General features: G+C 52.3%; 2 protein-coding genes across 3 annotated transcripts; one reads left to right on the forward strand and one right to left on the reverse strand.

Moving 5' to 3' along the window:
- Positions 1–910: 910 nt before the first annotated feature.
- Positions 911–18454, forward strand: LGALS2 (galectin 2). 2 transcript variants are annotated; one of them, XM_082420121.1, is made up of 4 exons: positions 911–2078; positions 16574–16656; positions 17789–17948; positions 18114–18454. In XM_082420121.1, exons 2-4 carry the CDS (start codon positions 16589–16591, stop codon positions 18258–18260), a joined length of 375 nt encoding a protein of 124 aa, XP_082276247.1. In that variant the 5' UTR covers positions 911–2078; positions 16574–16588; the 3' UTR covers positions 18261–18454. The 2 variants fall into 2 exon arrangements, with proteins under 2 accessions (XP_082276247.1, XP_082276246.1); XM_082420120.1 differs by lacking the exon at positions 911–2078 and adding an exon at positions 11694–12219.
- A 433-nt stretch (positions 18455–18887) lies between these two features.
- Positions 18888–26807, reverse strand: CDC42EP1 (CDC42 effector protein 1). Its single transcript, XM_082420073.1, has 3 exons — positions 26653–26807; positions 21491–22260; positions 18888–20155 (listed from the first exon to the last, which is right to left on the reverse strand). The coding sequence occupies exons 2-3, from the start codon at positions 21951–21953 to the stop codon at positions 19533–19535; spliced, it is 1086 nt and encodes a 361-aa protein (XP_082276199.1). The 5' UTR covers positions 21954–22260; positions 26653–26807; the 3' UTR covers positions 18888–19532.
- Positions 26808–27929: the final 1122 nt, after the last annotated feature.

A 27929-nucleotide genomic window follows, 5' to 3' on the forward strand; every position in this document is an offset into this window, starting at 1 on the left:
ACATAGGTGTTCAATCAACATGGATTGAATAAATGAATGAGTTGAAACTATTATTCATAAGCTTTATGGATGAAGGGGTGCAGGAATGTGCTCAACATTGCACAGCGAGTGTGTGTGGGAGGGGAGCCAGATCGTACTTTTAGTGAAGGGTCTAGGCTCGCCTCACTGAGTCCTGGAGAGCAGGGATTGGTGAGGGAGTCAGGAAGTGGCTATGCAGGTAGGGCCTGGCCCAAACTGGGTGTCAGGGTAGAAGGTGTGGAAGGAAGGATCTGAGGATGGTGACAAAGGTGAGGATGCTGAAAGGAAGGAGGACCAACACAGGAAACAGGAAATGCAGGAATTGGGCCTTTGGCAGCTCTTCCCTTCTCCACCATTTGCAAATGTGTTCCTCTGAGTGACTTGGGGAACCCCTAGGAGGGGGTGGGCAAGTAGAGCTGAGCTGTCCTTGAAGCAGCTATAATCAACTAATCCAACTGCTGGTTTTCTCTGAGGTGGCTACCTGTGTCAAAATCCCCTGGGGAACTAATGAAGAATTCAGGCTCCTGGGCAACCTCATATTCAAGTAGGACTCCCGGGATGTGGCCCAGGAATTTGCAGTCCAAAGTTAGCGTTATCCTATGCTCAGTCCACCCCCAGCTCCCTGAACCCCCTTTGCCTGCTCTGGTTCCTCAGAGACCTTAGATCCGAGATGTGCACGTCTGGGGTAATACAGACCCACCCGATGGTCTGACTGCGCGGTGTGGATGATCACTGCAGCTTAGCGGGATCCTGGTGTCCGACCTCCCTCTGCCCCAGCTCTTCTTAACATCAGCCTCTCCCAGCTCGGTGCTCAGGTATACCAGGTAGGGTCACACTCGCTGTGTGACTGAGTTGTGTGCCAACGGGGTTAGAGGATAAGGGGCTGGGGACTGAAAGGTCTGAGCAACCCCGTTCCGCCCCCCACCCCCATCCATACCCCTTTCCAGCGGGTAGGAAGATCTGGTTTTTACAGAAGGGTGTGGCCACAGAGGCCGATATTATGACCCTCCTTCCACTGGCTGGAAGGAAACTAGAGACCACGGATTTCACCAATAGGAAGGCAATATGCAAATATTGCCCAGCGTTAATTGGCTGATGGAAAGAGGCGTGCCATTCATTCTTGTGCTCTGAGACTTGGAGCGTGGAGCACAATTTTGAGGTAGAGGTTGCACTTGGAAGTAATTATTGAACACCCACCTTGTGCCAAGTCCTGTGTCAGGGCATACAGGGGTGAATAAGACCGGCAAGGCACCGCCCTCGTGGAACTTACATTCTAGTAAACTAATAAGAACATAAATAAATGAACAATTTGTTTTCTAAATTTCAGATCTGGGTGGTGCCACGAAGACAATGCACCAGGGAGCTGTTACACCAGCGATGCTGTAACAAGTCCTGCAAGGGTATATTCTAAGAGCAGCAGAGGACGGCAAGACCAATTACCCTGGTGGTGGAGTGAGAGGTGGAAAGAGGAGGTGCCCTTGAGCATGGAGCTGAAGGAGGAGGAATTTCCTCCCCTAGCTGAGGGGGCAGTATGTGGGAAGTACATACTGAACTTTAGGAACCCCAGGAACTGTGAGGTAGATGGAGGGAAGAATGTGCAGGGCAGGAGAGAGCAGAGTTATGTGACTTTGGGCAAGTCTTTTACCACTTGAGCCTCAGTTGGCAGAGGATTAAAGATAATATAGAACACATAGTATATATGTGCACTCAATAAATGCTAAATAAAGAAAGCTCCAGGTGGTGACCACTACTGTCATACTGGGAGAGCCCCTCAATTGTGTTCCCTAGATTTAGGGCTTTGGTCCTACCCCTCTCTCTTCCCTTTCCCCCAAAGCTTATACCTTCAGGGCTTCTGTCTTCACTTCTCCCCCTGGAACTTAGCACACTGGCATTTTGTCTTCCTGCCTCCCTAGGGGACAAGGACTCCAAGTAGAGCAGGAAAGACTTGGATAAGCTCCAAGAAAGGACTTCCTTCTCTTTTTGTCAGAGTTGCAGCTGCTCAGAGGAGGGGACAGCGTGCATTTCCCACAGATTTAGAAACTTCTGGAGCTGGAAGAAAGGTTTGCGATAACATATATAGTCCAGAGCTTTTTTTTTTAAATTTAATTCTTTTTTTTTAGATTCTTTTTGATGTGGACCATTTTTAAAGTCTTTATTGAATTTGTTACAGTGTTGCTTCTGTTTTATGTTTTGGGTTGGGTTTTTGGACACGAGGCATGTGGGATCTTAGCTCCCTGACCAGGGATCGAACCCATACCCCCTGCATTGTAAGGTGTAACCACTGGACCGCCAGGGAAGTCCCTAGTCCAGAGCTTTTAAATTTTTTTTTTTTTGACAGATATCCAATGTAAGAAATGCACTTTACATCAGGACCAGCTGAACTCAAGTTTTATGGAGGCTGAAGTTTGTAAAATTTAGGGACCTCTTTAAAAAAAAAGAATATAAAATTATGTATGCAAAATCAGGTATTTATTTAGAGCAAAAAAATAAATTCCTATAAATTACAAACTTTAAAAGTCTGACTGGGATTTCCCTGATGGTCCAGTGGTTGAGACTCTGAGCTTCCACTGCAGGGATTGGAGGTTCAATCCCAGGCCAGGGAACTAAGATCCCGCGTGCCGTGTGGCGTGGCCAAAACAAACGAACAAAAAATAAAGAGTAAAAAAAAAGAGTCTGACAAACACCATAATCATAAAGTCAGAACAATAAGAAATTTTCACTAAACTACCTGACGTGTTGCTTTACTACCTTTTTTTCTGCAATTTGAGGATGCCTGCTTTTCATATAGCAGTGACTTTCTTATATTTTCTATAAAGAGAAAGAAAAGTCAGGCTTCTAGCATGTTTGATCAAAATGTTTTTTGTTTTATTATTTTAGAAAAGTTTTTCTCAGCTTTGCAATCAGTTTTTGGTAATGTCACGTAAACCTAAAATGTTTAATTTTGTCAAATTTGGGAAAACAAATTTTCTGTGTGGTTTCACTAGGAGCCGCAGACTTTGTCAGAACAAAATGTGGTGTGTATGAGACAGAAGCCTATGAGTCATGATATATAAAACATTTGAAGACATACACAGATGTACTTGCTATGCACAGTACTGTTATGGGTTGGTGTCCTACAACAGAGGCATCCTGGTTAATTCTGTTGCACATGATTCTCCCGCCCCAAAAAGAAAGTAGCATGTGGTGCATTTATAATTAGATACGCTGTGCTATTAATTGTGTTCCCAATGGCGTGGACTTTTGCTGTAACTAGATCAGTGGGAACTCGATCCTCCACATGTAATTTTACACGTCTGAGAATTGGAAGAGTTTTCCATAGACTGGCTTCTGGCTCTATACAACGCAGACCTGGTTTCTCCTCCACTGCCCACATTCTTCCCACGTCAGGTGGCTAGGTGTCACGGTGACGTAGTGATGTGACCTCTGTCCCTGCACCTTTATGTCAGGACACCAGGTGAATTGACATGGTGACTGGGTATGGGTGATTGGAGTACTTCTGGGAACCATTCCCTACACTAGGATGCTAGCAATCACCTAACTATTCTAGAAGTTGACTGTGAACCTTATAACTATAATCTACTAAACTCAAACTAAATGTATGTCCAACTCAACTTCCCATTAGTTGGATCTCAGAGTAGTCGGACACAGCCTTTGGAAAGAGAAAAGTGTTTTACTGATATGGAACAATCTTCAAGATATATTAAGAGAATAAAAGCAAGGTACACTTGCACACTTGCACCTGTGTGGTGTGTAGGGTATCTCTGGAAGGAAGCAGGAGAAGGGTATTCGCCTCTGAGTAGCTGTGGGGACCGGGGTGGATGGGGGACTTGCTTTTCCTTGAGCTTTGTGAAGTGTTTTTTAAATAGCATGCATGTCTTCTTTTTCTTTTCTTTCTCTCTTTTTTTTTTTTAAGATAAATGCTTAGCAGTTGACAATCTATTTTTCAACCTAATTTAGTTTGTTCTCTTAGTGGCCAGCAGGAGGAGGCAAATGCTTTCTCTCTCTTGGAGAGAGGTTTCCCCTTCTACAACCTTCAGAAAACACCATGGCTGTGCCCTGTAGCTGGAACCCAGACTCCAGGTGGGGTCTTAAAAGGAAAATAAGTGAAAATAAGTTGTCATTACGAACTCTAGGGAATCTCTGATTTTTAAAATAGCTTTATTGAGATATAATTCACATGCCGATCAGGAGCTGGGCGCAGGTGGGAATTCTCGGTTGGGAGTTGCAATCCAGGTGTTGCTTCTGTACTCCATGGATCTGCCGCATCAGCTGTGACCAGGCCATTAAGGCATCCAAGCCCCCATTGTCCACAGGAAGACTGGGTGCTGTGGACGCAGGAACTAGGCTCAGGGCTGAGGTCTCCTCTCCCCCAGGAAGGGCACTCCAGGACTACCCAAGTGACAGAAACAGTTTGCTTTATTGTTTAATTTCTAGAGAGATGTTCTCTATGGAAAAAATGTTCCTCTTGCCACTTATAAGAAGCAGAACATAGAACATTATGGTCTCTTGTGTAAATGCACCCAGTACCACATGTTCATAGGTAGGTATGACCCTGAGAAGGAGCCTCCCTGGTCCAAAGGACCTGGGTAACATGCTGGGAGGGGGTGGGGGGAAGAGGAAGTGAAGGGGCAATGCATCACTGGATTGGAGCCACTGAAGGTACCCCCCTTCTGAGCCCTGTGATGAGTGGTTCCTGCTGCTGATCTACCATCCAACCACCCATTCGTCCATCCACCCCTCACCCACCCTCCCAACCACCTATTCACCTTTTCATCCTCCCATGCACTCATCCATCCATCCATCCATCCATCCATCCATCCATCCACCCTTGAGTTAAGATCAACCTGATAAGGTCCAGCCAAGAGCTGAGGAAGAGTTCTAGGTGGAGGGAACAGCAAGGACAAAGTCTTGAGGCTGGAATGAGTTTGGCGAATCCACAGGTCAGCCTGGCCAGGGGGCACGTGTGATGAGATGAGGCTGCAAGGTGGACAGGACCGGATCGGCGGGACCTTGTCAGCCAAGGGGCGGAGTTTGGATTTGTTCTAAGTGTGAGAAGAAGCCACTGGAGGGTTTCGAGCAGGAGAGTGGGGTGTTGTCATTTCCATTTTACAAAGACCCCAATGGGTGGTGAAAAGATTGTGGGGGCAGGAGTGGAGAAGGGGAGACAGTGAAGTGGCTATGACCCACCCCTTCCTCCCACAAAGGCCCTCCCCAATTCCAGGTGAGGCGAGGATGACCCAGGAGCTCCAGTGGACCTAGGCAGTCCTGGAAGGATGTGCACTGGGAGTGTGGCCAGGTGCAGCCAGCAGCTGGGGTTCAGGGTGAGGCCACAGAACCCGGCAATCAGGTTAAACAAGGAAGATCCCTGGACCAGATGAGGTAAGAGCTCTGTGGATGTCCGTTGAAGCACAGACGGTCGGCTGGTCAGAGATGCAGAAGCAGGGCTGGACGTCCAAGCAGACCTGATATTAATATTTAATAACAGCGAACATTTATTTATTCAGCTGAACATGGGTCGGCACTACGATTAGCACTTCACGTACGTTCTCCCTTAAGGCCCACATCTGCCCTGTGAGGTGTGACCGTGACAATTCCCATTTTGCAGACGGACCAGCTGAAGCCCAGAGAGGTTACGTGACTTGCCCAAGGTCACACAGCTATAGACAGACCTCCCTGTGCCTGAGGCTAACACAACTGAAGAAAGATTGTGGGAATAAGAGGGGCTTTTCTCTGTATAGGGACTGGAAAGCACAGATCATAAGCCCTAGATCTGTCCAGGGGAAACAGGGCCCCGATCTTGCTGGTGTGATCATTTGGCCCCTTGAGATGGTACATCTGGCTGTCACCAGCGTCTTTCTCCTTACCCATCATGCTCTAGTCCCAGGCTCCCTGGGCTCTGGGAGGATGGACGCTGGCTTCCCAAGGAGAACTGTCCTCCAGGGGCGGGGGAAGGGATGTGCTCACCAGCCAGACTCCAGGCTCGTGCTGCTTGTTGCAGATTCGCTCTGAGCTTCTGCTCTCTCCACTGTCCTGGATACTTGGCTTCATCGTCTCAGGTGAAACCTCTGCCCATTTAGGAATCCTCCCTCAAAGCAAGGAAGGAAGACATTTGTTTCTTTACTTAATTTTTAGCATCTATTATGCGCCCCACATGCTACATAGGTTAACTTTTTTAATTTAAAAAATCTTTAAAAATTCTCACAATCGGGAATTCCCTGGTGGTCCAGTGGTTAGGACTCCGCGCTTCCACTGCAGGGGGCACGGGTTTGATCCCTGGCTGGGGAACTAAGATCCTGCATGCTGCATAGCCCTAAAAAACCAAAACAAACAAACAAACAAAAATTCTCACGATCACCCCGTGAAGAAGATACTATTAGTTCCCTTCCACAAATGAAGAAACTGAGGCTTGAAGTGACTTGACGTGGCTCCTCAGCTTGCAGGTGACAGAGCCAGGATGTGTTATTTGCCTATTTGATGCCAAAAGCTCGGTGCTTTCCATGGGCCCCGTCCTGGCACCTCCTGGTCTCAGAAAGAGGAAGTTGGAGAGGGAATGACCAGGGAGGGAAGTGCGGACAGACATCACTGATGAGTTGATTTGTTTGTTCTTTGGGAGGAGAAGGACAGGAGAGGAGATAGGCAGGGATCCCACAGACCTCAGGACCAAAGTCCCCCAACAGCAGGAGGCCTGGTGGGTGACAGTTACTGGAAGCCACGGGCCAAACTCTCCATTAGGCCCAGCAGAACACAGTGGCTCAGGCCCAGACAATTTAGGGGCCCACCAAAATGTTTTAATCTCTTATAAAATCAGAAGAGGAATTCCCTGGCAGTCCAGTGGTTAGGGCTCCATGCTTCCACGGCAGGGGGCACAGGTTCCATCCCTGGTCGAGGAACTAAGATTCCATATGTCACGTGGTGTGGCCAAAAAAATAAAATCAGAAGAGAAAGTGAACTTTCAGGTAGACAAAAGTGTTTTAATAAATAGCACTGAGGGACTTCCCTGGTGGCTCAGTGGTTAAGAATCCGCCTGCCAACGCAGGGGACACGGGTCGATCCCTGGTCGGGGAAGATACCACATGTCGTGGAGAGCTAAGCCTGTGTGCCACAAGTACTGAAGCCTGTGCACCTAGAGCCTGTGCTCCACAACAAGAGAAGCCACCGCAATGAGAAGTCCACTCTCTGCAACTAGAGAAAGCCTGCACGCAGCAACGAAGACCCAACGCAGTCAAAAATAAATAAACGAATAAATTTATTTATTTAAAAAATATAGGGCTTCCCTGGTGGCGCAGCGGTTGAGAATCTGCCTGCCAATGCAGGGGACACGGGTTCGAGCCCTGGTCTGGGAGGATCTCACATGCCGCGGAGCAACTAGGCCCGTGAGCCACAACTGCTGAGCCTGCGCGTCGGGAGCCTGTGCTCCGCAACAAGAGAGGCTGTGATAGTGAGAGGCCTGCGCACCGCGATGAAGAGTGGCCCCCACTTGCCACAAGCAGAGGAAGCCCTCGCACAGAAATGAAGACCCAACACAGCCAAAAATAAATATAAATAAATAAAAAAATTTTAAAAAAATTAAAAAAAAATGTAACATTGATATATTTATTCAATGCAGTCATAAAATACAATTAAATATATGTATGTTTATGTCTATGTGTATATAATATATGTTTTCTAATGGAGGAAGGGACCCATGAAGGCAGAAGTACTTCAGGCTCACAAAAGTCATGATGGGGCCCTGGGAGTTTGCAAGGAGAACATTCCCACAGGCCTGGGGCTCAGACTTGGCCGCCAGGTGGAGGTGAGCAGCCTTCCTCCAGCTGACACAGGTAGGGCACTGGGCTCCTGATAATAATGACAAATGTTTTCTGTTAACTATTAACGAAGTGCCAGGCTTTGTCTCCCTTAATCCTCACAACACTTATTGCTCTCATTTTACAGAGGAGGAGACTGAACTCAGAGAGGTTGGAACCAAGATTCCAGAGCTGTACTGACCTCTAAATGACATTGGAGAACCCCCTCCGGCCCCAGGAATCTGGGACTTTCTGAAGCCTTCCATTGGGGTGTCATTAATTATTTTCTAGTCGTTTCCTGTGCCCAAGCTTGTCTCTCTACTAGACTTGGCCTCTTTAAGGCCTGGCTTTATTTTGTACTTTTCTTCTATGGGGCCCTCAATCCCATGCATTTGAATCAAGTCTTTTGTGCTTTTGTTCCATGAGGGAGACCCTGTGTGGCCAGCTAGGCCATGTCCTCCTTGGCACCTCAGAGGTGGACACACCAGCAGCTTTGTTACGGCTGCTCCTCACTGTTGTCCCTCAGCGCAGCCTGGTGGCCTGGTGTACAATTCAGTGAAGGCAGATCTGTAAGGGCCCATCATGAAGTCCTGGGAACTTGCTTTTGTAGCCGCTTTATTCACTTAACACTGTACCATGAGCAAGGAACCACGGCCATTGAGGGTCTCCTCAAATTGTGATTTCTGATGGCCGCATAATAGTTCATTTATATTTTCTTAGCACCATTAACTTAGCCAATCCTGTAGTATTGATGTTTCACTTTCTAACTCTTCCCTGATGATGATGATGATTTTTGCTATTCAGTCAGTCAGTCAATAAATATTTATTAAGCATGTACTAAGTGCTGAGAACAACTTTCTGATCATCTGGCTTGATTCAAGGGTAACATTTGGAATATTGAGCAGAACATCTGAAAAATCTACGAGAAGGGGCCAAAGTAGTAGGTAGAGGAAAATTCATAGCTTTAAATACAGTTATTAGTAAGAAGAAAAGATGAAAAGTCAATGAACTAAACATTCACCTCAAGAAGTTAGAAAAAGAGCAATAAAAGAAAAAGTAAAAAAAAACTCTAAAAGTTAATTAGCATAAAAGCAGAAAATAATGAAGGAAACAAAACCAAGAGCTGGTTCTTTAAAAAGACCAAGGTAGTAGAATGTCTAGGGACATGTGCGGACTGCAGATTCTTTATTTATTTATTTTAAAAATTTATTTATTTTAAAAATATATTTATTTATTTTTGACTGCTTTGGATCTTTGTTGCTGCATATGGGCTTTTTTTAGTTACAGTGAGCAGGGGCTACTCTTTGTTGTGGTGCACGGGCTTCTCATTGCAGTGACTTATCTTGTTGCAGAGCATGGGCTCTAGGTACACGGGCTCAGTAGTTGTGGCATGCGGGCTCAGTAGTTGTGGCACGCGGGCTCAGTAGTTGCGGCACACGGGCTTGGTTGCTCCGCGGCATGTGGGATCTTCCCGGCCCAGGGATTGAACCCGTGTCCCCTGCATTGGCAGGTGGATTCTTAACCACTGTGCCACCCAGGGAAGTCCCTGCAGATTCTTTAGTCAGGAGGCTTTCATGAGCATTATTTCTCCCACCAAACTTCTGATAACAATTGCTTGGCAAAGTGTATTACTTATCTACTGCTGTGTAACAAATTAACCAGAACTTAGGGACTTAAAATAAGAAACACATTTCTTACAGTTCCTGGGGTCAGGAATCCAGACAGGACTTAGCTGGGTGCCTTCTGGCTCAGGGTCTCTCACAAGGCTGCAGTCAAATTGTTGGTGACACCAGCCATCCCAAGGCTCAAATGGGAGAAGATCCGCTGCCAAGTTCACTCACAGTGGTATTGGCAGGGCTCAGGTCCTCATCACTGGTTGGCCGGAGACGTCAGTTCTCTGGCACATGGACTTCTCCATAGGACTACTGATAACATGGCTCACTTGCTTCTTCCCCCAGAGCTAGGGCAGAGAGAGAGAGAGAGAGAGAGAGAGAGAGAGAGAGAGAATGAGAGAGAGTGAGAGAGCAGTCTTTTTGTAGTCTTTCTTTTCATAATCAGTCTTTTGAAACCTAATCTTCTAGCATTCTGTTCTAGAATTCTAGTGCTATTAGAATTGGGTCACTGGGTCTAGCCTCGCTCAAGGGGAGCCAGTTATACACGGGTGTGAATACCAAGAGTAGGGATCACTGGGGGCCAGCTAAGAGGTTGCCACCACACAAAGGGTTTAAGATCATACTCCTCCTGGAGGTCAAATATTGTTTTTGCTAAGTGAAGGCAGTGTAGCATGCCTTGGCAGTCATCTGAGCAATGGGTTGGTAGACAAGGCAAGCTCTGCTACTTCTTAGTTGTATGAGGGCTGGGAACCTTTGTTCCTCATCTGAAAAATGGGGCAATAGTAAAGATCACCTCCAGAATTTATTGAGTTTATTGTGATGAGGCCTGGAAAAAGTGCTCTGTAAAGCGTAAAATACCCTGCAGAAGGTAGGCATTATTAAGAGAACAAGGTTGGAGATGCAAGTGTCAGTGATTTTTTCCTTTCCTTTATTAGTATTTTAAAAATCTTCCATTGATGTAAAACATACACACAGAAAAGAGCACAATTCATAAGTGTGGTCATGTTCTCCTGTCTTTAAACATTCTTCTAAAACAAGTGAACTTTTAAGTTCTTTTTACTTTGTGTACTTTCTACTGTGGGCTAGAATTACTGATATCATCAGAAAAATGTCACCTCTACAAGGTGTAGTTTCTGTTGATTAGAGAGTTTCCGTTTATGAAGCACTTTCAACTCCTTATCTTGCTTGGGTTTTACAATGGCCCTGGGAGAAAGATCAAGAAGGGATCAATTTCCTTGCGAGGAAATCCCTCTCGTCTCAGGGCGGGCCGGGGACTGAAGGCGGTGTCCTCTGTGAGTGCTGCGCAGTGAGCCACCTGTCAGCTCCTGGCACAGAAGGGCCTTCAGCAGGGCTGGCCCACCAGCACCCCACCCAGAGTGGCTACCGCCAGCTCTAATGGAAAACTCTCCAGCTCGCCAGACCAGGGCTCTAGAAAAATTCTACTTCTGGGAATCCGCCTTAAAAAAATTGTCATGATGCTGCCAGACGTTATGTGCAAATAATTGAATGCAGTAGCATTTTTAATAGCAAACACTTGGAATTAATGTAAGTGTTCAGCAGAAGGAAATAGGTTGAATAAATTTAGTCATTGAAAGGTAGAGTATTTCACTGCCATTAATATATAGTTCTGAAATATAGATTTGTGGGCTTTAATGTTTACTGAATGAAGCAGGATCAACAATTGAATAGACAACGTGTGTCTATGATATAAATCCATTGAAAACCGCATGGAAGGAAATGTGCCAATAAAATAAGCAGGTTCCATCCTGGTGGTGGGATTATGAGTGATCGTATTTCGTTTTTTGTTTTTTTTTTTTAAAGTTTTTATTTATTTATTTACGGCTGTGTTGGGTCTTCGTCTCTGTGCGAGGGCTTTCTCCAGTTGCCGCAAGTGGGGGCCACTCTTCATCGCAGTGCGCGGGCCTCTCATTATCGCAGCCTCTCCCGTTGCGGAGCACAGGCTCCAGACGCGCAGGCTCAGTAGTTGTGGCTCACGGGCCCAGTTGCTCCGCGGCATGTGGGATCCTCCCAGACGAGGGCTCGAACCCGTGTCCCCTGCATTGGTAGGCAGATTCTAAACCACTGCGCCACCAGGGAAGCCCCGTATTTCTTTTTATTTAATATCTCTAACTGACTATGGTAAGCATGTCAATTACATAAGTAGCAGGGGTAAAGAGCAAAGCACGGAAATCCCATTACCCACCCCACCCTCCCCAGCCCTCCCACTCCCTTCCCTACTTAGTTTGCTATTGATACTTCTAGATGTTTTCTTTGAATCCACCATGTATTGCTTTTAAAACTTTCACAGACAATCAGAAAAATCATGAGGTGAGGGGAGAAAACAAAAGACTCTCAAAATGAATCTGGACATCATAAAAGTATAGAGATTTTTACACACAAGTCTCTCTGTTTAAGGATGAGAAAGTGGGGCTCAGGGTTGTTGGGTAGCCTGCCAAGCTCACATGGTTTGTGCCCGCTCTTGGCGCCCAGTTCAGCGCTGCTTCTGGGGTCACATGCCATCGAGATCCGGGAGGAGGTTGGGAAGCTGGGCTGGAGGGAGGCCAGGAGGATGCTCTGTGCTGAGTTGGCCGGGCTGGGGTGAGGAGCCTTCTGCCTGTTTGTTCTGGGTACCAGGAGATGTGGGTGGAGAAACACCCTGGCAGAAAGGACCAAAGTCCTCATTTATGGCCTTGGGGGAGTTAATGTGTAATATTCTAGGATATAAGCTGGACTGTGAGGTGAGACCCTGAGCCCAGATCTCCAGGAGCCACCGAGGGCTGCCGTCAGGAGCTGCCACCATGTCGGTGAGGATGCCGGCTCCCCACTGCCCACCTCCTCCAACCCTCTGCCTCTTCGCCTGAGTGGGGGTGGGGTGGATGCTGGCGGAAAAGCATCGCTGCCCCTCCAGCCTCCGTTTCCTCATCTGTATACTGAGGAAGTTGGACAGATCACCTCCACAGCCCACCCCCTTTTTTTTTTTTTTAAATGAGTTTTGTACATTAGAATCATTTGGGGTGCTTGCTACAAATATACATGTTTAAGGTCACATCCCAAGAGTTTTTAAAAAAATTTTTTTATTTATGGCTGTGTTGGGTCTTTGTTTCTGTGCGAGGGCTTTCTCTAGTTGCGGCAAGTGGGGGCCACTCTTCATCGCGGTGCGCGGGCCTCTCATTATCTCGGCCTCTCTTGTTGCGGAGCACAGGCTCCAGATGCGCAGGCTCAGTAATTGTGGCTCACGGGCTTAGTTGCTCCGCGGCATGTGGGATCTTCCCAGACCAGGGCTCGAACCCGTGTCCCCTGCATTGGCAGGCAGATTCTCAACCACTGCGCCACCAGGGAAGCCCCCCACCCCCTTTTAAAAAAAGTATTTATTTATTTACTTGGCTGCGCCGGGTCTCAGTTGCTGCACGCGCGGGATTTTTAGTTGCGGGCATGTGGGATCTGTTCCCCAACCAGGGATCGAACCAGGTCCCCTGCATTGGGAGTGTAGAGTCCTAACCACTGGACCACCAGGGAAGTCCCTCCACAGCCCTTTAGCACCGAGGTTCTCTGCTCCCTCCACCACGGTTCTGAGCCTGTTTCTTTCCCCCTCTAGCCTCAGTTTTCTCATCAGTAATTTTTTTTTTTTTTTTTTGCCTATCCCCCTCAGCTTGCGGGATCTTATTTTCCCGACCAGGGATCAAACCCGGGGCCCCCTGCAGTGGAAGCGCTGGAGTCCTAACCTCTGGACCGCCAGGGAATTCCCTCTCATTAGAAATATTAATCGTGGCAATAATAGTAACTGCTAACATCTATAGACAACTTTAACCTATTAAAGATGAAGAAACTGAGACTCGAAGATTAACTTGCCCAAGATCACAATCTGTAAATTGCAGGGGTTGAGGTTCTTTGAGGTCCCTCGCTAATTCTTTGATTGCAAACCCTGCTCTGCCATAGCCTACTGTGTGGCCTTGGACAAGGTACTTGGACAAGGTACACTCTCTGAGCCTCAGTCTCCCATATTTGGGGACTTGGATCACAGATGGCATCTTCTGAGGATGGTATATTGGTTTCCTGCGGCTGCCATAACAAATTTACTCTCTCACAGTTTTGGAGGCTTGGGGTCTGAAATCCAGGTGTTGACAGGGACATGCTCTCTCTGAAGGCTCTAGGGGAGGATTCTTTCACGTCTTTTCCAGCTTCCGTTGGTTGCTGGCAATCTGTAGCCATCCTTGGCTTGTAGCTGTATCCCTCCAATCTCTGCCTCCGTCTTCACATGGTCTTTTCTGTGTGTCTGTGTTTCTGGGTCCAAATTTCCCTCTTCTTATAAGGACACCAGTCATATTGGATTTAGGGCCCACCCTCAGCCACTATGACCTCACCTCAACTTGGCCCTATTTCCAAATAGGTCTCATTCACAGGCTCCGAGTAGACATGGTTTTCTGGGAGACAATATTCAAGTCAGCACAGGTGGGGTGCAGGGTGTGGATGTGACTGGAGGGTCCAGCGTGGATGGCACGGTGCTCTCCGCACCCTCTGCCTCCCAGGGAGGACCTCTGTGCCCAGAGACTTTCCCTACTTTCTCCTTCCCCTGGTCGTCTCATCCCTCCCTTTTTTCCCTCCTTCCTCTGAGACCACCTAGTCCAAATCTCTTATATTAAAGATGGGGGAACCGAGGTCCAGAAGGCGGCACAGCTGGCCCCTAGTCATTTGGCCAGTTAGGAGCAGAGCTGGCACTAGATCCTGACCCCTGACACCTGCCCCCACCCCGACCCCAGCTTTGCCTCCCTGTCTCTCTCTGGGCTTCAGACTTTGTTAAGCAGGGGGGTCAGGCCCCCTCCCACGGGCATCCCTGTTTGTCCAGATGCACCCCGAGCCCGGCTTTTCTCATGCCCCTGCCCTGCAGCAGCCTTGGGGTCTCGGGTTCTTCTGTTTGAGCCAGGCAGCCACCAGGACGTACAGGGGCAGCGGGGGTGCTTCTCCCCATCCCAGTCCCACCCTGACTGTCCCAGGGTCCTGGTGGGTGGCGCATGCAACTAGGAGGCGACAGGAGAGTCCTCACGCCATCTGGTGGGGACTGTGCGTGCCGCAGGGCACACAGCTGTGAGGGTCTGCTTGGCGGCAGGGCGCCCATGTTCCTCTTTGGGATGGACTGGATAACCTCTCTAAGGAGGGCATTCTCTGTCTATCTGTGAGAGGCTGAAGGAGAATTTTAATCCAGTCTGGCCGGTGATCCAGCTGTTACCCTAAGCGCCCATCTGAGGAGTGAGGCTTCCTGCCTCTGAATCCCACTTTCTCGAAGGCAGGGAGATTTCCCCCCACCCAGGGGACGTCTGACCACGTCTGGAGACACTTTTGGTCGTCACAACTTGGGGGGAGGGTGCTACTGGCACCTGGTGGATAGAGACCAGGGATGCTGCTCTACCACCTACAGCACACAGGACAGACCCACAGGAGTGATCCAGCCCAAATGTCCAGGGTGCCGAGGCTGGGAAACCCTGCTCTGGGGCATCATAGGGTCTGACGTGCTGTGAGGCTCCACTCTGCTGGGCTTGGCAAGCCCTCTTTCAGGCCTTCCTTTTTTTTTTTTAATTTGTTTTATTTGTTTATTTATTTAGGCTGCGTTGGGTCTTCGTTGCTGCGCGCGGGCTTTCTCTAGTTGCGGCGAGCGGGGGCTACTCTTTGTTGTGGTGCGTGGCTTCTCATTGCGGTGGCTTCTCCCCTTGCGGAGCACGAGCTCTAGAGCGCAGGCTCAGTAGTTGTGGCTTGTGGGCTGTAGAGTGCAGGCTCAGCAGTTGTGGCGCACGGGCTTAGTTGCTCTGCGGCATGTGGGATCTTCCCGGACCACGGCTCAAACCCGTGTTCCCTGCATTGGCAGGCGGATTCTTAACCACTGCGCCACCGGGGAAGCCCTCAGGCCTTCCTTTTAAAATGCACTGCCTCCAGGAGAACCGGGCAACCCTACCCCTGTGTATGAACTGGCAGATTATTTTCCTTCTTCGTGGAAAGGAGGCAGCTGCCAGCAGGGGAATATTGATCCTCCCCCCACGGACACCGCCCCTGACTTTCAGCAAAGCGCCCCGGTCCCACGAGTTGGTTCAGGGTTTCCCAGGTGTGCTCCCTCCAGGAAAAAAAAAAAAAAAAAAAAAAAATCAGTGAACAGAAATCCCACAATGTAAATGTGTTCTCCCATAAAGTGTTCTAAATATTTGGTGGCTGCTGTATCCTGTCTGGCCCAACCTCACACCCTCCAACCATGGATGTGAAAACTGGACATTTTCTCGGGCTGGGATAATGAGCTTTGAAAACCCAGCTTTGAGAGCCTCCCTCTAACCGTAGTAAAGTTGTGGGAACCCCTGCTATACGAAATTCAGACAGTGCCAAGGTCGATGGAAAAATAGGAAGCAGATGGATACTGTAGTAGCAATAAATAAGCACAATGACCACAGTCCCTTGATTTGCTTTTAACCTGTGCCCTATTTGTGGGCTTCACAAACGTGAGCTCTCATCCTCCCAACCAGCTCAAAGGAGGCGCTATTAACCTCAGGGCCTCCAACAGCATCTGTTACACAGTGGACGCTCGGCAACTGGTTCTGAATGAATAAATCAAATTAGCCCATTTTATAGATGAGGAAAGTGAGGTATGGAGAGGGATTTTGATGGACATGTTCAGACATGTGACTTACGGAGTTTTATAGATTCTTCATTTGGGATGGGCCTAGACCTGCCTGTGATACAGTCATTTTCTGTCAGTAAAATGACTCCAAGTTTGTGCAAGTACTAAGCACATCCTTGTTAGGGGGATTTTGCAGAGGGCACTGTGCATCATCACTTAAACACTTTTGGGAACAGTGAGGTGGGCAGGAGTCATTCTATCCATTTCATAGATGGGCAAACTGAGGTTCCCTCAGCTGGGCCCTATGTCTCCAGATCTGGCTGTTCTTCAGGCTGCAGTGGATGAGAGTGAAGCAAAATGGGCAAGAGGGGGGCTCCGGGAAGCTTTGATCTGAGCACTCTGGCTCTTTCCCTTGCCAACTCCATGCTCTCATGTGGGCAGAGGGAGAGTGAGGCCTGGGGCCAGGTCGGGATGGGATGATGCTGGTAAATGGGCTTCACCAGCAGAAGAGCGCTGGGCACGTGTGTGATTGATTTGTGTGGGTTGTTTCTCTGTTGGCGCAGGGGAAATTTGAGATTATGAACATGGACATGAAGGTGGGGACAACCCTGAAGATCAAGGGCAAGATCGCAGATGATGCTGATGGGTGAGCCAGTGGGGGGGCAGGTGAGGCAGGAGGGGGAGGGGGGCTGCCCACAGACCTGGAACAGGCTGGGAAGGGCAGCCTTGTGAAATGGTCGGACAACGAGAGTGACCTCAGACCAGGGGCCTTCTGTATACTCTTGCACGCTCTCACCCCCTCCCACACCCCTGCTGGCTCCTCTTCTGTTAGGGCTGCTTTCACATCTGAGGCTTCAGAATTCACAGTGGATGCCATGTGCTCAGTTCCTTGGCCCCAACAGACACTGAAGGGGCAGGTGAGAAATCCCAGAAGCTCTGCCCAGTCCTCTGCGAGTCAGGTGCCGCTACTGAAGGCCCAAACCCCCAGGGAACCACCCTCTTGACCCAGCTGAAGGGTCAGAGGCCGGCCTTTCACACACATTATACCAGTGACAGCCGCCAGGGGCCGCCAAGTGGTCTTGTTTGCCTTCTCCATTAGAATCCGAGGCATTTCTCCGCCTCAGATGTCACAGCTCAGCGTTAGCCTCTCCTGTGTGCAGGACAATGTCAGCATTTCTTGGGACTGATCTCCATCAACTTTTGGTTGGGGAAGGGCAGGCAGACACATTGTGTAGGAACCAAGAGAAAAATCACCCCTTTCTCCTGCGTGGGTCCCTAAGGGTTGCAGAAATGTGGGATACCTCAGGTCTGAGACGTCCCAATGAAGGCACCCCATGACTCAGAACGTCCCACTCTCAGGGACCCTGAAGGTCTAACTCAGGCCCCTGTAGTGATCTTTTCAAGAGACCACACAACTCCTGATTGCATACCTCTAATGACAGGGAGCTCACCACTTTAGGTGTCCAACTATTTATGGCCAAACTTAATGGGTCTTCAGATAGTTGAGAACAGCAATTCTTTCCCCCAGGATAGACACCTTCATTTCCTGAAATGTCACTATTAGCTACCCTCTTGTCAGGAACCTTAGTCTGTGCTCTAAATGGAATGTGATACTCCAGTGCCAAGTCTGATCAAGTTGTCACCTTCCTTGTTTTAAGGTACAGACCTCGATTAACACAACCTTTGGTGATTCTTCCAGTTTGTGGTCAACCCTGCGACCCAAGCTGTTTTAGCCAGGGCTGGCCCCTTATTCTCACCTGTTACTCCTTCCCCTGCAGCTTTGTGCTTAATCTGGGCCAGGGGACAGATAAACTGAACCTGCATTTCAACCCACGTTTCGGTGAATCCACCATCGTCTGCAACTCACGGGATGGCAACAGCTGGGGGCAGGAGCAACGGGACAGTCACATGTGCTTCAGCCCGGGATCAGAGGTCAAGGTGAGGTCAAAGGCGGGAGGGGCCTGAGGAGGATATCAAGGGGAGAGCCCAGATGGTAGGGCACCCTGGCCTAGACATGGGCTGGGACCGTCTGAGCCACCAGGCACTGCCGTGGCCCCTTTCCAGGGTGCTTCTGCCTCCCTGATGCCTTCCCTCCCACTACAGCTCCTCGTGACCTTCGAGAACAACGAATTCAAGGTGAAGCTGCCAGATGGGCACCAGTTGACCTTTCCCAACAGGCTGGGCCACGACCACTTGAGCTACCTGAGTGTGCAGGGCGGGTTCAACATCTCCTCCTTCAAGCTAGACTGAGGGCAGCACCTCGCCAGAACGCAAGACCCCGGAGCGGATTCCCGCTCCTGACCCCCAGCTACCGCCAGTCACACGGAATCAGCAGCCCTTGGGTCCCACCTTCCCATCTGCTGTTCCTAACCCTCTGCGCTCATCCCCCAAGGCTAAGAACCAACAAAAGAACCCACCTTTATAGAGTCTTTCCGTGGTAGGAACTGTGGTGCTTTCCATTATTTTAATGCTCCCAGCATCCTCATGATACAGATGAGGAAACTGAGGCATAAGGTCCTTGGACTGCCAAGTGGGGGCTGGGGGTTGGGACGTGCTCCCGAACACCTCTAAGCCACCAGTCCTGCCTGCTTGTCCCCTTTTGTCACCAGGGCAAGTGCCAAGCTGCCCTGTGGGATTATGGTTCCAGGCACCTGGGCCAGGGGCTGTTCCCGGAACTAGAGATAAGGGCTCCCACCTGGGCCTCTTATCTCAGGGCTATTCATTCCGGCCTAATTACTCATTACCCAGTGCCTCGGCCCCTCCCCTCACTGGGGCCCCCTGGGGGAGTCCTTGGCTTTCCAAACCCAGTGCTCAGGGGACTCAAGCAGGTGGCGCTGACACTGTCCTCCCAGGTCCTCAAGCATCTTGCAGGACACCTTTTATCAAAAAAGCCTTCTTTAATCAGGACCCAGAGGCAGGTCTGGGGTGCACGGGAAGGTGGGATTCCCTCACTGTGAGGTCACACCTGACTTTTCTCTGAGGCTTCTGGGACAAGTGGGGTGGCGGCGGAAATGTCGGGGAAGCAGCCTTAGCAAGGGCTGGGGCTCTCAGAAAGGCAGTGGGGACCCTGCTGGGGGCAACTCCAGGATGAGCTGGGGCAGGCGGTCCCTTTGGGAGAGGGGACAAAGGCTCTATGTGCTATGCTCCCCACCCCCACCCAGCAAGGGCAGCTTTCCCAGCACAAAGGCTGCACTGTGAGGCGAGGCCCTCCAGCTGGTGGGGACGGCCTGGGGTGGCGGGTGGGCCCGAGGAACGGCTACTGGGTCCAGAGTGGCAGTGGGGGGAGGCAGGGTGGCCCAGCACGGCCCATGGGAACACCCAGGTCCCAGGACAAGCCTGGTCTCCTCTGGCCTCCCTCCCATGTCTGTCCTGCAGAGGTGTGGAGGGGTCTGGGGACAACTTGGGTTCTCCCATCTTTCGTTGGCGGGACCCAGCTGTCAGGTGAGGGGCTGGCTCTGCACGCAGGCAGTTCACAGGCGGTGCCCCGAGGCTGGCTGGGGTCCTGAGCCCATGCCCAGCCGCTCACACCTTGACCTCGTCATCCTCCTCAGCTTCAGCAAACTTGAAGGTGTCGGCTTGCACCGTGCTGGGCACGGGGGCCCTGCTGCCTGCCTGTGGTGGCCCCCACTCTTCGTCCAGGCTCTCCCAAGAGGCCCGAGCCTGGGGCAGCACCTCCACCAGCTCCCGCCGAGCATCCATCTCAGTGTAGTGGCGGCTGCTTTGGCTGCCACCCCAGCCTGCTCCCCAGTGCCTGCCGGGGCCCACATCAGCAGGTGCACAGGGACGCTCTCCTACCGGGCTGGCCCTCGCCTCAGCCGTTGGGCCCAACCCCGGGGTTACCCCATTGGGGCACTGTCCACGGGGTGGGGGGCTTGAGGCAGGGGTCGGGGGGTTTGCAACAGGGGCTGGGGGATTTGCAGCAAGGGGTGGGGCTGGGGTCTCAGCTGCAGAGCCTTCTGAGAGGCTCATGACCCCCAGCAGCTCACTGAGGAGAGAGGGCCCAAGGTCGAGGTCCAGGCGCAAGGACAGGAGGGAGTCAGAGCGGCGAAGCTCAGGCTCAGAGGGGAAGGAGCTATCACGGTCTCGGTCACGAGGCTTTTCTGGGCGAGGCAGGCGAGAGATGGTGCAGAACCCGGAGTCCAGGCCTAGAAGAGAAATAGGGACCAGGGTCATAGCTGGGGTCCCTAACCAGGAATTGGGGAGGGGAGAGCCAGGACCAACTCCAGCTTGCTATGTGGCCTTTAGCAAGCTACTCCCCCATCTGGCCTCAGTTTCCCCCATCTTTCCAATACAGTGAGCCCCGTAGTCTCTTGTGTGATCCTCCTGTCAACCCTGGAAATTTACATAATCCTCATTCCCATTTTGCAGATGAAGAAAGTGAGGCTCACTTTGGGAAGAGGGGAAGGGCTAGCCCAGGGCCACAGAGTTTGATGGGCTGGAGCCAAGCCTGGAGCTCAAATCTCCTGACTCTCAGTGCCAACTGTGAACTTGTATGACCCCTGGTTCCCTGCCATGAACCCATAGCATATGGGCTGGTTTGTGGGCACAGGGATGGAACCAGCAGCCAGAGTCTGACTACATAGAAATCAAGACCCAAAGGACAGGCAAATGCCCTCCAAAGGTCCTCTGTCCCAGCCCCTGGCTCCAGGACCACCAGGACTGAGATATAGTGGTGGGACTGTGGACCAGCCCTCAGTGAGATTCTAAGCGTCACCCCTGGAGAAGGAGCACCGCAGGAAGCCTCTGGTGCGGGGTCAAAGCTGCAGGGCAGGAAATGGCCACCAGGTGGCAGCAGGGGCCCCGGTTCCCAGGTGAGCTGTCCAGAGGAGAAGCCAAGGTTACACCTGCCACTCCCCACCCTGGCAGGAAGGGCCTCTGGCTTCTGTCCATGTGAGTGGTTTTCCAAATTTGGCAAGTTACAGGAACCTTTGTTCACATAACGACACAGCAACAGCTCCTGTGTCCTGAGCACCTACTATGTGCCAGATTCTGGGCCACACTGAATATGTGTAGCATCTCACTGAATCTTAGCAATGACCATGAGGGGCCCATTATACAGGCCAGGACTTGACTTAACAGAGGTCAGTTGGCTCGCTGGGAATCAGGCAGAACCAGAATTTGAATCCAGAGCCCTGGCTCTCTGTCTCTCCACTATATCATTCTGACACAAGGGAGCTGCTTCCATTGAAGGGGGCTAGAGTGGGCTGGCCCAGCCAAGGGCCTGGGGGTGGGGGTTGGGGGCAGCTCAGGGGCAGGTAGAACTCAAACCCCATCTCCTCACCTCTCAACCTCAGTGTTTTGGGGAGTGAGCAGGTTCCCACCCTGTGACCCCCCGCTCCATCCATGATTTGGGGTTTGGGCCTGACCTCCACGGAGGCTGAAATGCTGTGGGGAAAAGAGCTCACTTGGAGGCTTGGCTGAACCATCAAACACTCTGGGCCTCAGCCTCTGAAAAATAGGCAGATAGCCCAGGCCCTCACCGTAACTGGAGTGGCCGTCTGTGGAGGTGGCAGGGCTGCGGTCGAAGCTGAGCTTGCCCACCACGAGGCTGTCGTAGGCGGCCTGGTTGAGCTGAGGCAGGGAGATGGCGTTCTTGATGATGGGGGAGATGGCTGGTGGAGCAGGTGAGGGCGCAGGTGGGGAAGCCATCCTCCGGGGTGGTGCCCCTACCCTCCGCATCAGCTGCAGCTTCTTGGCCAGGAAGCTGCGGGGCGAGCGGTGGGTGCCCCGTGAGCTGCCACCGTGGTTGCTGAGGAAGGAGGTGTCGCCGAAGACATCCCCGCCACGGCCCACGTGCATGGTGTGGCGGAAGTCCCCCAGTGGGGGGCTGATCATGTCCGCAGTCAGCCGCCTCTTCCCCTGCGAGCTGGACACCCAGCCCACGGGTGAGAGCTTGCCCAGGTTCATGGCCGGGGCTCCTCCGGCCCCCTGGGGGCCCGGCATCGGCTCTGGCTGTTCACAGCTGCTGGTCCATGCCCACCGGGGGCCTGGGGAGGGCGCTGGGCTGGGCTAAGGGTCCGCTTCTCAGCTCCCTCCTTCACGGTGAAAGGGGGTGGATGGAGGCTGTGCCCCTGCTCTCCTAAGGTGCTGCCCCCAAATGCTGAGGCTATGGGAAGCCCATGGCTTGTCTGTCCCTGAGGCCTGGCTCCTAGCCCTGTGGAAGCAGCTGTAGGTGTTCTGTCCAAGAACACAGAAGGCACCAGACGTGCCTCAAATGTGGACAGCCCCTCTCCTGCCCAGGGGTGGAGACCTAAAAGAAAGAAAAGTAGTGGTAGGCCTGGGGGGCATCCTGGGTCCAAATAATAACAGCTAAAGAGAACAAATGGGGACTCCCTGGCGGTCCAGTGGTTAAGACTCTGCGCTTCCACTGCAGGGGGCGCAGGTTCCCTCCCTGGTTGGGGAGCTAAGATCCCGCATGCTTCTGGCGAGAGCAAAAAGTAAAAAAAAAAAAAAAAAAACGATGGGGAACACGGAGAAAATGCTGAGCAGGCAGACCCACAAAGGAGGACATATCGCATGACTCCACGCACAGGAAACTTAAGAACAGGCAAAACAACGATATGGTAGAAATCAGAATTGTGGTTGCCTTTGAACAGGTATAGACTGGGAGGGGGCACGAAAAATTCATCGAGCTGTACACTTAAGCTGTGTGGAGGCAAAATGTATGAATGGTCGTTATACGGCGCCCACTGATGAAGCACCTACTGAGTGCCAATGGCTTAAGTTCATCACTCATTTAACCCAGACAACAGCCCTGAGGGAGGCTCTATAGAGAGAGGAGAAACTGAGGCACAAAGAAGTGAAGGGACTTGCCTGACGCCACACAGCAGGCAATGGTGAAGCCGGCAGGGCTCCCAACCCCAGAGCCCTTGAACCCCAGGGGCCTCCTGCTGGTGGGTTAAGTAAGTCACCTCCCTTCTCAGAGGGTTAAATTGTCTTCCAGCAAGGCCAGGAGGGAGGAGGTGCCCGGTGAAGGTTTTGTGAACTGCTGTGTAAACAGCAGAACCCTTCGCCTTCTACATGCTTCCTGGAAAAAGGATCCTGTGGTCAAAAGTGGTTTTTCCAGATGCCTACTACATGCCTGAGCATATTCAAGGCTCTGAGAAGGCCCGCAGGAAAGAACATTATCATAGTTTTGACAAAAGCCTTGTCACCGGGGAACAAGTTTTGGAAAAAGCTCAGCTGGTGCCAAAAGCTATTTCTTGCCTACTTCCTCCCCTCCTGATCTCTCCCCCACTTTCTTCCCCAGTCCCAGTCTTCTCTAAGCTTCTCTTGGTCTGACCCTACCCCTTCTAGTATCATAGAAAGTGTAGGCTGGAGGACACCTATGGGCCTATGGTCCCACATCTGGTTTTCCTGTGGCCCAGAGAGGCCAAGCTTGCTCAAGGTCACATCAAGAGAGCTGGTAGAGACGTCAACTCAGAGCCTTTGACTCACGTAGCCTTTACTGGCCCGTGGAGCCCAGTCTTGTCTCTCCAGATCACAGCACACTCTGAGGCTGGGGCCACTGCCTGGATTTTCCCTCCTCCCTCCGTCCCAGCACTCAGCTTGGGCTCTGCAGGCGGCCAAATGCCAAATCAATACCAGTTTAATCACAGGAGTTCTTTGTGATACCTTCATGCCAAAGGCTCACCCCTTGTCACCTTCCGAGGGAGGGTAGGTGGAGGATTCAGTGGCCTCACAGTGTGACCTTGGGCAAGTCATTTACCTCCACAGGCCCGGCACCTGAGCTGATAGACGTTGATAATGATTCTTAACAAGAACACCTAGATCTGAGTGTCAACTTAAAAAAAATTTTTTTGCTGCCACCTCCAAGCATAAAAACCTCAATTCTGCCCTTCAAATGTTATTTGAAATTCAAAATAGGTTAAATAACTAGAAAAAAACAAAGGAGGCAATAAAACAAAGCTTGCTTTGTTTTCTGACTACATTCTCTTCCCTTCCCACCATCTGATCCTCTCCCAACCATAACTCCTCCCCCCTGGGGGGGCGTTCTGAATCATCCCTTTCCCTGGCACCCCCGGCACCAAGAAGTCCTTGTGGAATGTTTGCTGAAGTTATGAAGCACTCTGCATTTGGCCAGCCACTACATGATGTCATCTGATTCTCCAACAGCCCCGAAAAGCTGGAGGGTTAGCCCATTTTACAGGAAGAGCCACGGCTTGGAGAGAAAGAACTCTGGAGAGAAAGAACTTGGCCAAGGTCACATGGCAGGTACCTGCCATGGGCCAGGTTTCCCTGCTCTGTTGAGATGAGGATTAAATCTCTGGAGGAGGGGGGGAGGGTGTCATCCTGAAATGTCATGAAGAGGGGTCACTGTGTGTGCCATGGGGCCACACCCACCTCTCCCCAGCCCCCAATTCCCTGGCTTCTAGAAGCAGCCCCTCCTTTCTCAGCAAAAGGGGCTCCAGCCCCCACCCAACACCCATGGCCAATCTTGTGATGCCCCCACCTCCCAAATGTCTCTGGGCACCTCCAAAAGATCTCTACCCCACCCACTGCTGTAGAGAGACCTGCGGCATTGTGGAGTCGAGGGCAGGGCACTGCTACTGGGGACCTGTTTTCCCATGCGGAAAACAAGAACTGCATCGAACGCTGGTCCTCTCGCAGGAGAGTTTTAAGAGTGGAAGATGCTGTAAATTAAACGCTTGGATCCTGAAGCAGGGCTGGGTTTCAAAGTCAACATTCTTACGCTAATATCTCTCATCCTGGGGACCCTTGATGGCAGCCTATTTGGCACTTGACACTGACCACAGGGTATTGCTGGTGGTTAAGTGTGCCCCACCTGGCCCTGGAGTAAGCAGGGCTCCGGCTGTCCAGGAACATGGCCTATCTCCCCTCACCGTCCAAGAATACTACCTGCTAATGCTCACAAACACCCATTTTACAGATGGAAAAAATGAGGCACAGAAAGGGAACTGACTTGCCCCAGATCAGAGAACAAAAAAAGTGGTGTGGCTGGGAACTTCCCCAGGAGTCGACCAACATCAATAGTAAATGCCAGGGGAGTGGGTGAAGACTCCAGGGGTGCGGGGAAGAGTTGCTGGGGTCCGGGCAGATGCCCAGCCGCTGAGTACAGAAGGGCAGGCCTGGGAGGCAGGAGACTCAGCTCTGCCGATTCGGTGTCTGTGACCTGTGCTAGAGTGGTCACCGTGCAGCCTCAGCGTCCCAGGAGTCCTCATGTTTACCCTACAGAGGACGGTCAGGCCTGGGTACTCGGTAGGAGCTTGCTCAATAGCAGTGATGACCAAAAGGACAAGGTTTGGGGCCGGAAGCAGGGACCATGCGTTAGGGAAGGCCAACAGGGGCCGCTGTGGAGGCACCTGTGGTTAGAGGAGGCCCAGGGCTGTCTGACGGAGGTGGGGGGAGGGGGAGAGGCAAGGCTGAGGTGGGCATGGGGGCCGCGGAACCCTAGCGCTCACCTGGGGGTCACCCGCAGGCCCCTAGCGGGCACCACCTCTCGTCCTGGAAGCCACTACCTGCACATAGCCCCCCTCTCGCAAGTGTCCCGCTGGGTAACACCACCCCTGCCAGTGCGCAGCGGGACCCTGTCTCTGTTAGGGCTGCTCTGGCCTCTGGAACAAGGGGTTAACTCCCTGGGGGCTGCCTTCTTCTGCTCCTCAGCGTCCTGCCACTTCAAGACACGGAAACTGAGGCCAGAAAGAGGGTAGCAAGCTGTCCACAGTGGCAGCGGAGACCCCGTTCTCAGGACGTCAAGGGCGATAGTAGTAGGAGGGAGCACCTTGGGCCACCAGGGGAGGAAGGGGGAAGAGGGGGAGACGCGTCTTGCCCAGACACCCCAAGTTAGAGCCGAATCAGCCTTTGGCTCGGCGAGGCTGACTGGCTTCCGGCAGGGTCTCCCCAAGTCCTCGCTTCCAGTCCCTGCACCGCGTTTCGCGCGGCTGTGTCCTCCGGGCCAGTCCTTTCACCAATCTGAGCCTCAGTTTCCCGATCCAGAAAATGGGCTTCAAACTTCTTGAGTCTTGCCTGTCTCGGCAAGAATAGAACAATCTCGAGGGCAGTCGGGATTGGAAGTCCGGGAAAAATTTTGGTCAGAAAACATTCCCTCCGGGAGGTACGGGGTCAGAATGCGGAGGGTCGCTTCGCGGGTAAGGGGGCAGCCGGCTGCCTTGGCCCGAGGGGAACCGGACGGGATGACCTCATCCGCTGCTCCGGCCTGGAATGCGGCGGTTGGGGAGGGGGCAGGGTGCCTGGACCATCTCCCCAGCGGTCCCCCCCCCCACTTCCCGCTCTCCGCGCGGGCCTCGCCAAGGGGCCAGACATTCCGACACATAGCCCCCTCCCCGTTCCTTCCCTTCCTTTCCCAGGGCAGGAAGGAGCCTAGACTGCCCTCGACTCGCCCCCTCCTCCCGCAACCCGCTTTACCTTCCAATTCTCTACCCCACTCTTCCCGCCGGGAACGTTGCAAAACAACCCGAAAACTTGGAGCGTCCCGGCGCCGCTCCCGCGGCCAGCGCTCCGGGCCTGCCTGTTGGCACCCGGGGCGACTTTGGCAGGCTGGCCCCCCTCCCCCTCTCCTTGAGCCTAGCGGGGGGTGCCAAGTCCTCGCGGCGCCGCGATCCCCCTGCCGGTGTCCACGCCCACCCCGGGCTCGACGACCCGCGGGCCAACTCGCAGTTACCTTCTCTCCGCGAGCCGCGGGAGCGGGGGGCGAAGGGCGGACGCGTCGGCAGCGGCGGCGGCAGTGCGTCCCGGCGCGCAGCCCGGGCGAGTGGCTGGGCCGGTCTGCGCCGCCCTGGCCGCGGGCTCCGCGGGCTGGCTCCGGGGGCGGGGGCGGGGTGTGGGCCCGCTCCCTCCTCCCGCCTCTCCCCTCCCGTCTGCGGGCGGGGCCGGGCCCCCGTCCCGGGCACCGATCACGCCGCCCCGAGCGGCGGCGGCGAGAGCTGGAGGGGGAGCGGCGGGGGCGCCAGGTCAGGCTTTTGCCTGCTGCCTGGGGCAGGGGGAGCCGGGGAACGTGCGGGTTGCCGGGGCGAGGTGACTCGGTCCCCGGATCCCAAGCCCTCTTCCACCGGTTCCCTGCGTAGCCTTGGGGCGCCCTGACCTGGTAACTCTCGCTGCTGGGCTCTTCAGCCGCTCCCTGCGGGAGTCTGGGGAACAGGGAAGCCGGATCTCAGAGGCCTTGAATGCCAGAGTCCTGCTTAGACCTTAAATTCTACAAGCTGGGATACCCACTCACTTTCTCCTAACCCCCCTTTCCTTTTTGCTCCAGTACAGGCCGCCGCGGGTACCAGGACACAGACATGAGCCAGACTGGGGTGCAGGCCACTGGTAGAGTGGTGTGGTGTGTGGTCAAGGCTGTGGACCTTGGAACTCAACAGCCTGGCTTCCTATTCTGCTCTGGTCACTGCTTAGCCTTTCTGTGCCTTGCTTTTCCCATCTGTAAAATGGCATAATAGCAGCAGGCATCAGATGTTATGTTGTTAAGTGTTCTCTGCTGTGTCAGCACCTAGGAGTCTTGCTGAACAATTACATGAGGTCACACCTCAGATAGATGGGTTCCGAAAGCTTTATTGAGCACCCCTCAACCCCACCCATGAGGGGCAGGGAATCAGCCAGGCACAGCAATCTGTGCCATCTTCAAGGAGGGGAGATCTCCGATCCCTGCCTCATGCTGTTTTGACCTCCTCTGATACTCCCCTGTGACTGTGAGCCCCCTGAGGACAGGCAGGAAGACCTGGGCTGTCCTTGCCCAAAGAGACCCCTAACACAGCCTGCAGGAGAGGGGTGGGGCTCAGCAAGGTGTCCTAGAAGAGGCGATACCAGAGTTAACTTGTAAAGGACACACAGGCAGAGGCAAGGGCAGTGGAAATGCACACACACCTGGCAAGAGACAGAACAAGCTAAGGAGCCGCATGGAGGAGGCAGGTGTGGCTGGAGGAGGGGCCATATTTACACACA

The sequence above is a fragment of the Balaenoptera physalus genome (genome assembly GCF_965194825.1).
Source record: "Balaenoptera physalus genome assembly, chromosome: 13".
In the NCBI taxonomy this organism is placed as follows: Eukaryota; Metazoa; Chordata; class Mammalia; order Artiodactyla; family Balaenopteridae; genus Balaenoptera; species Balaenoptera physalus.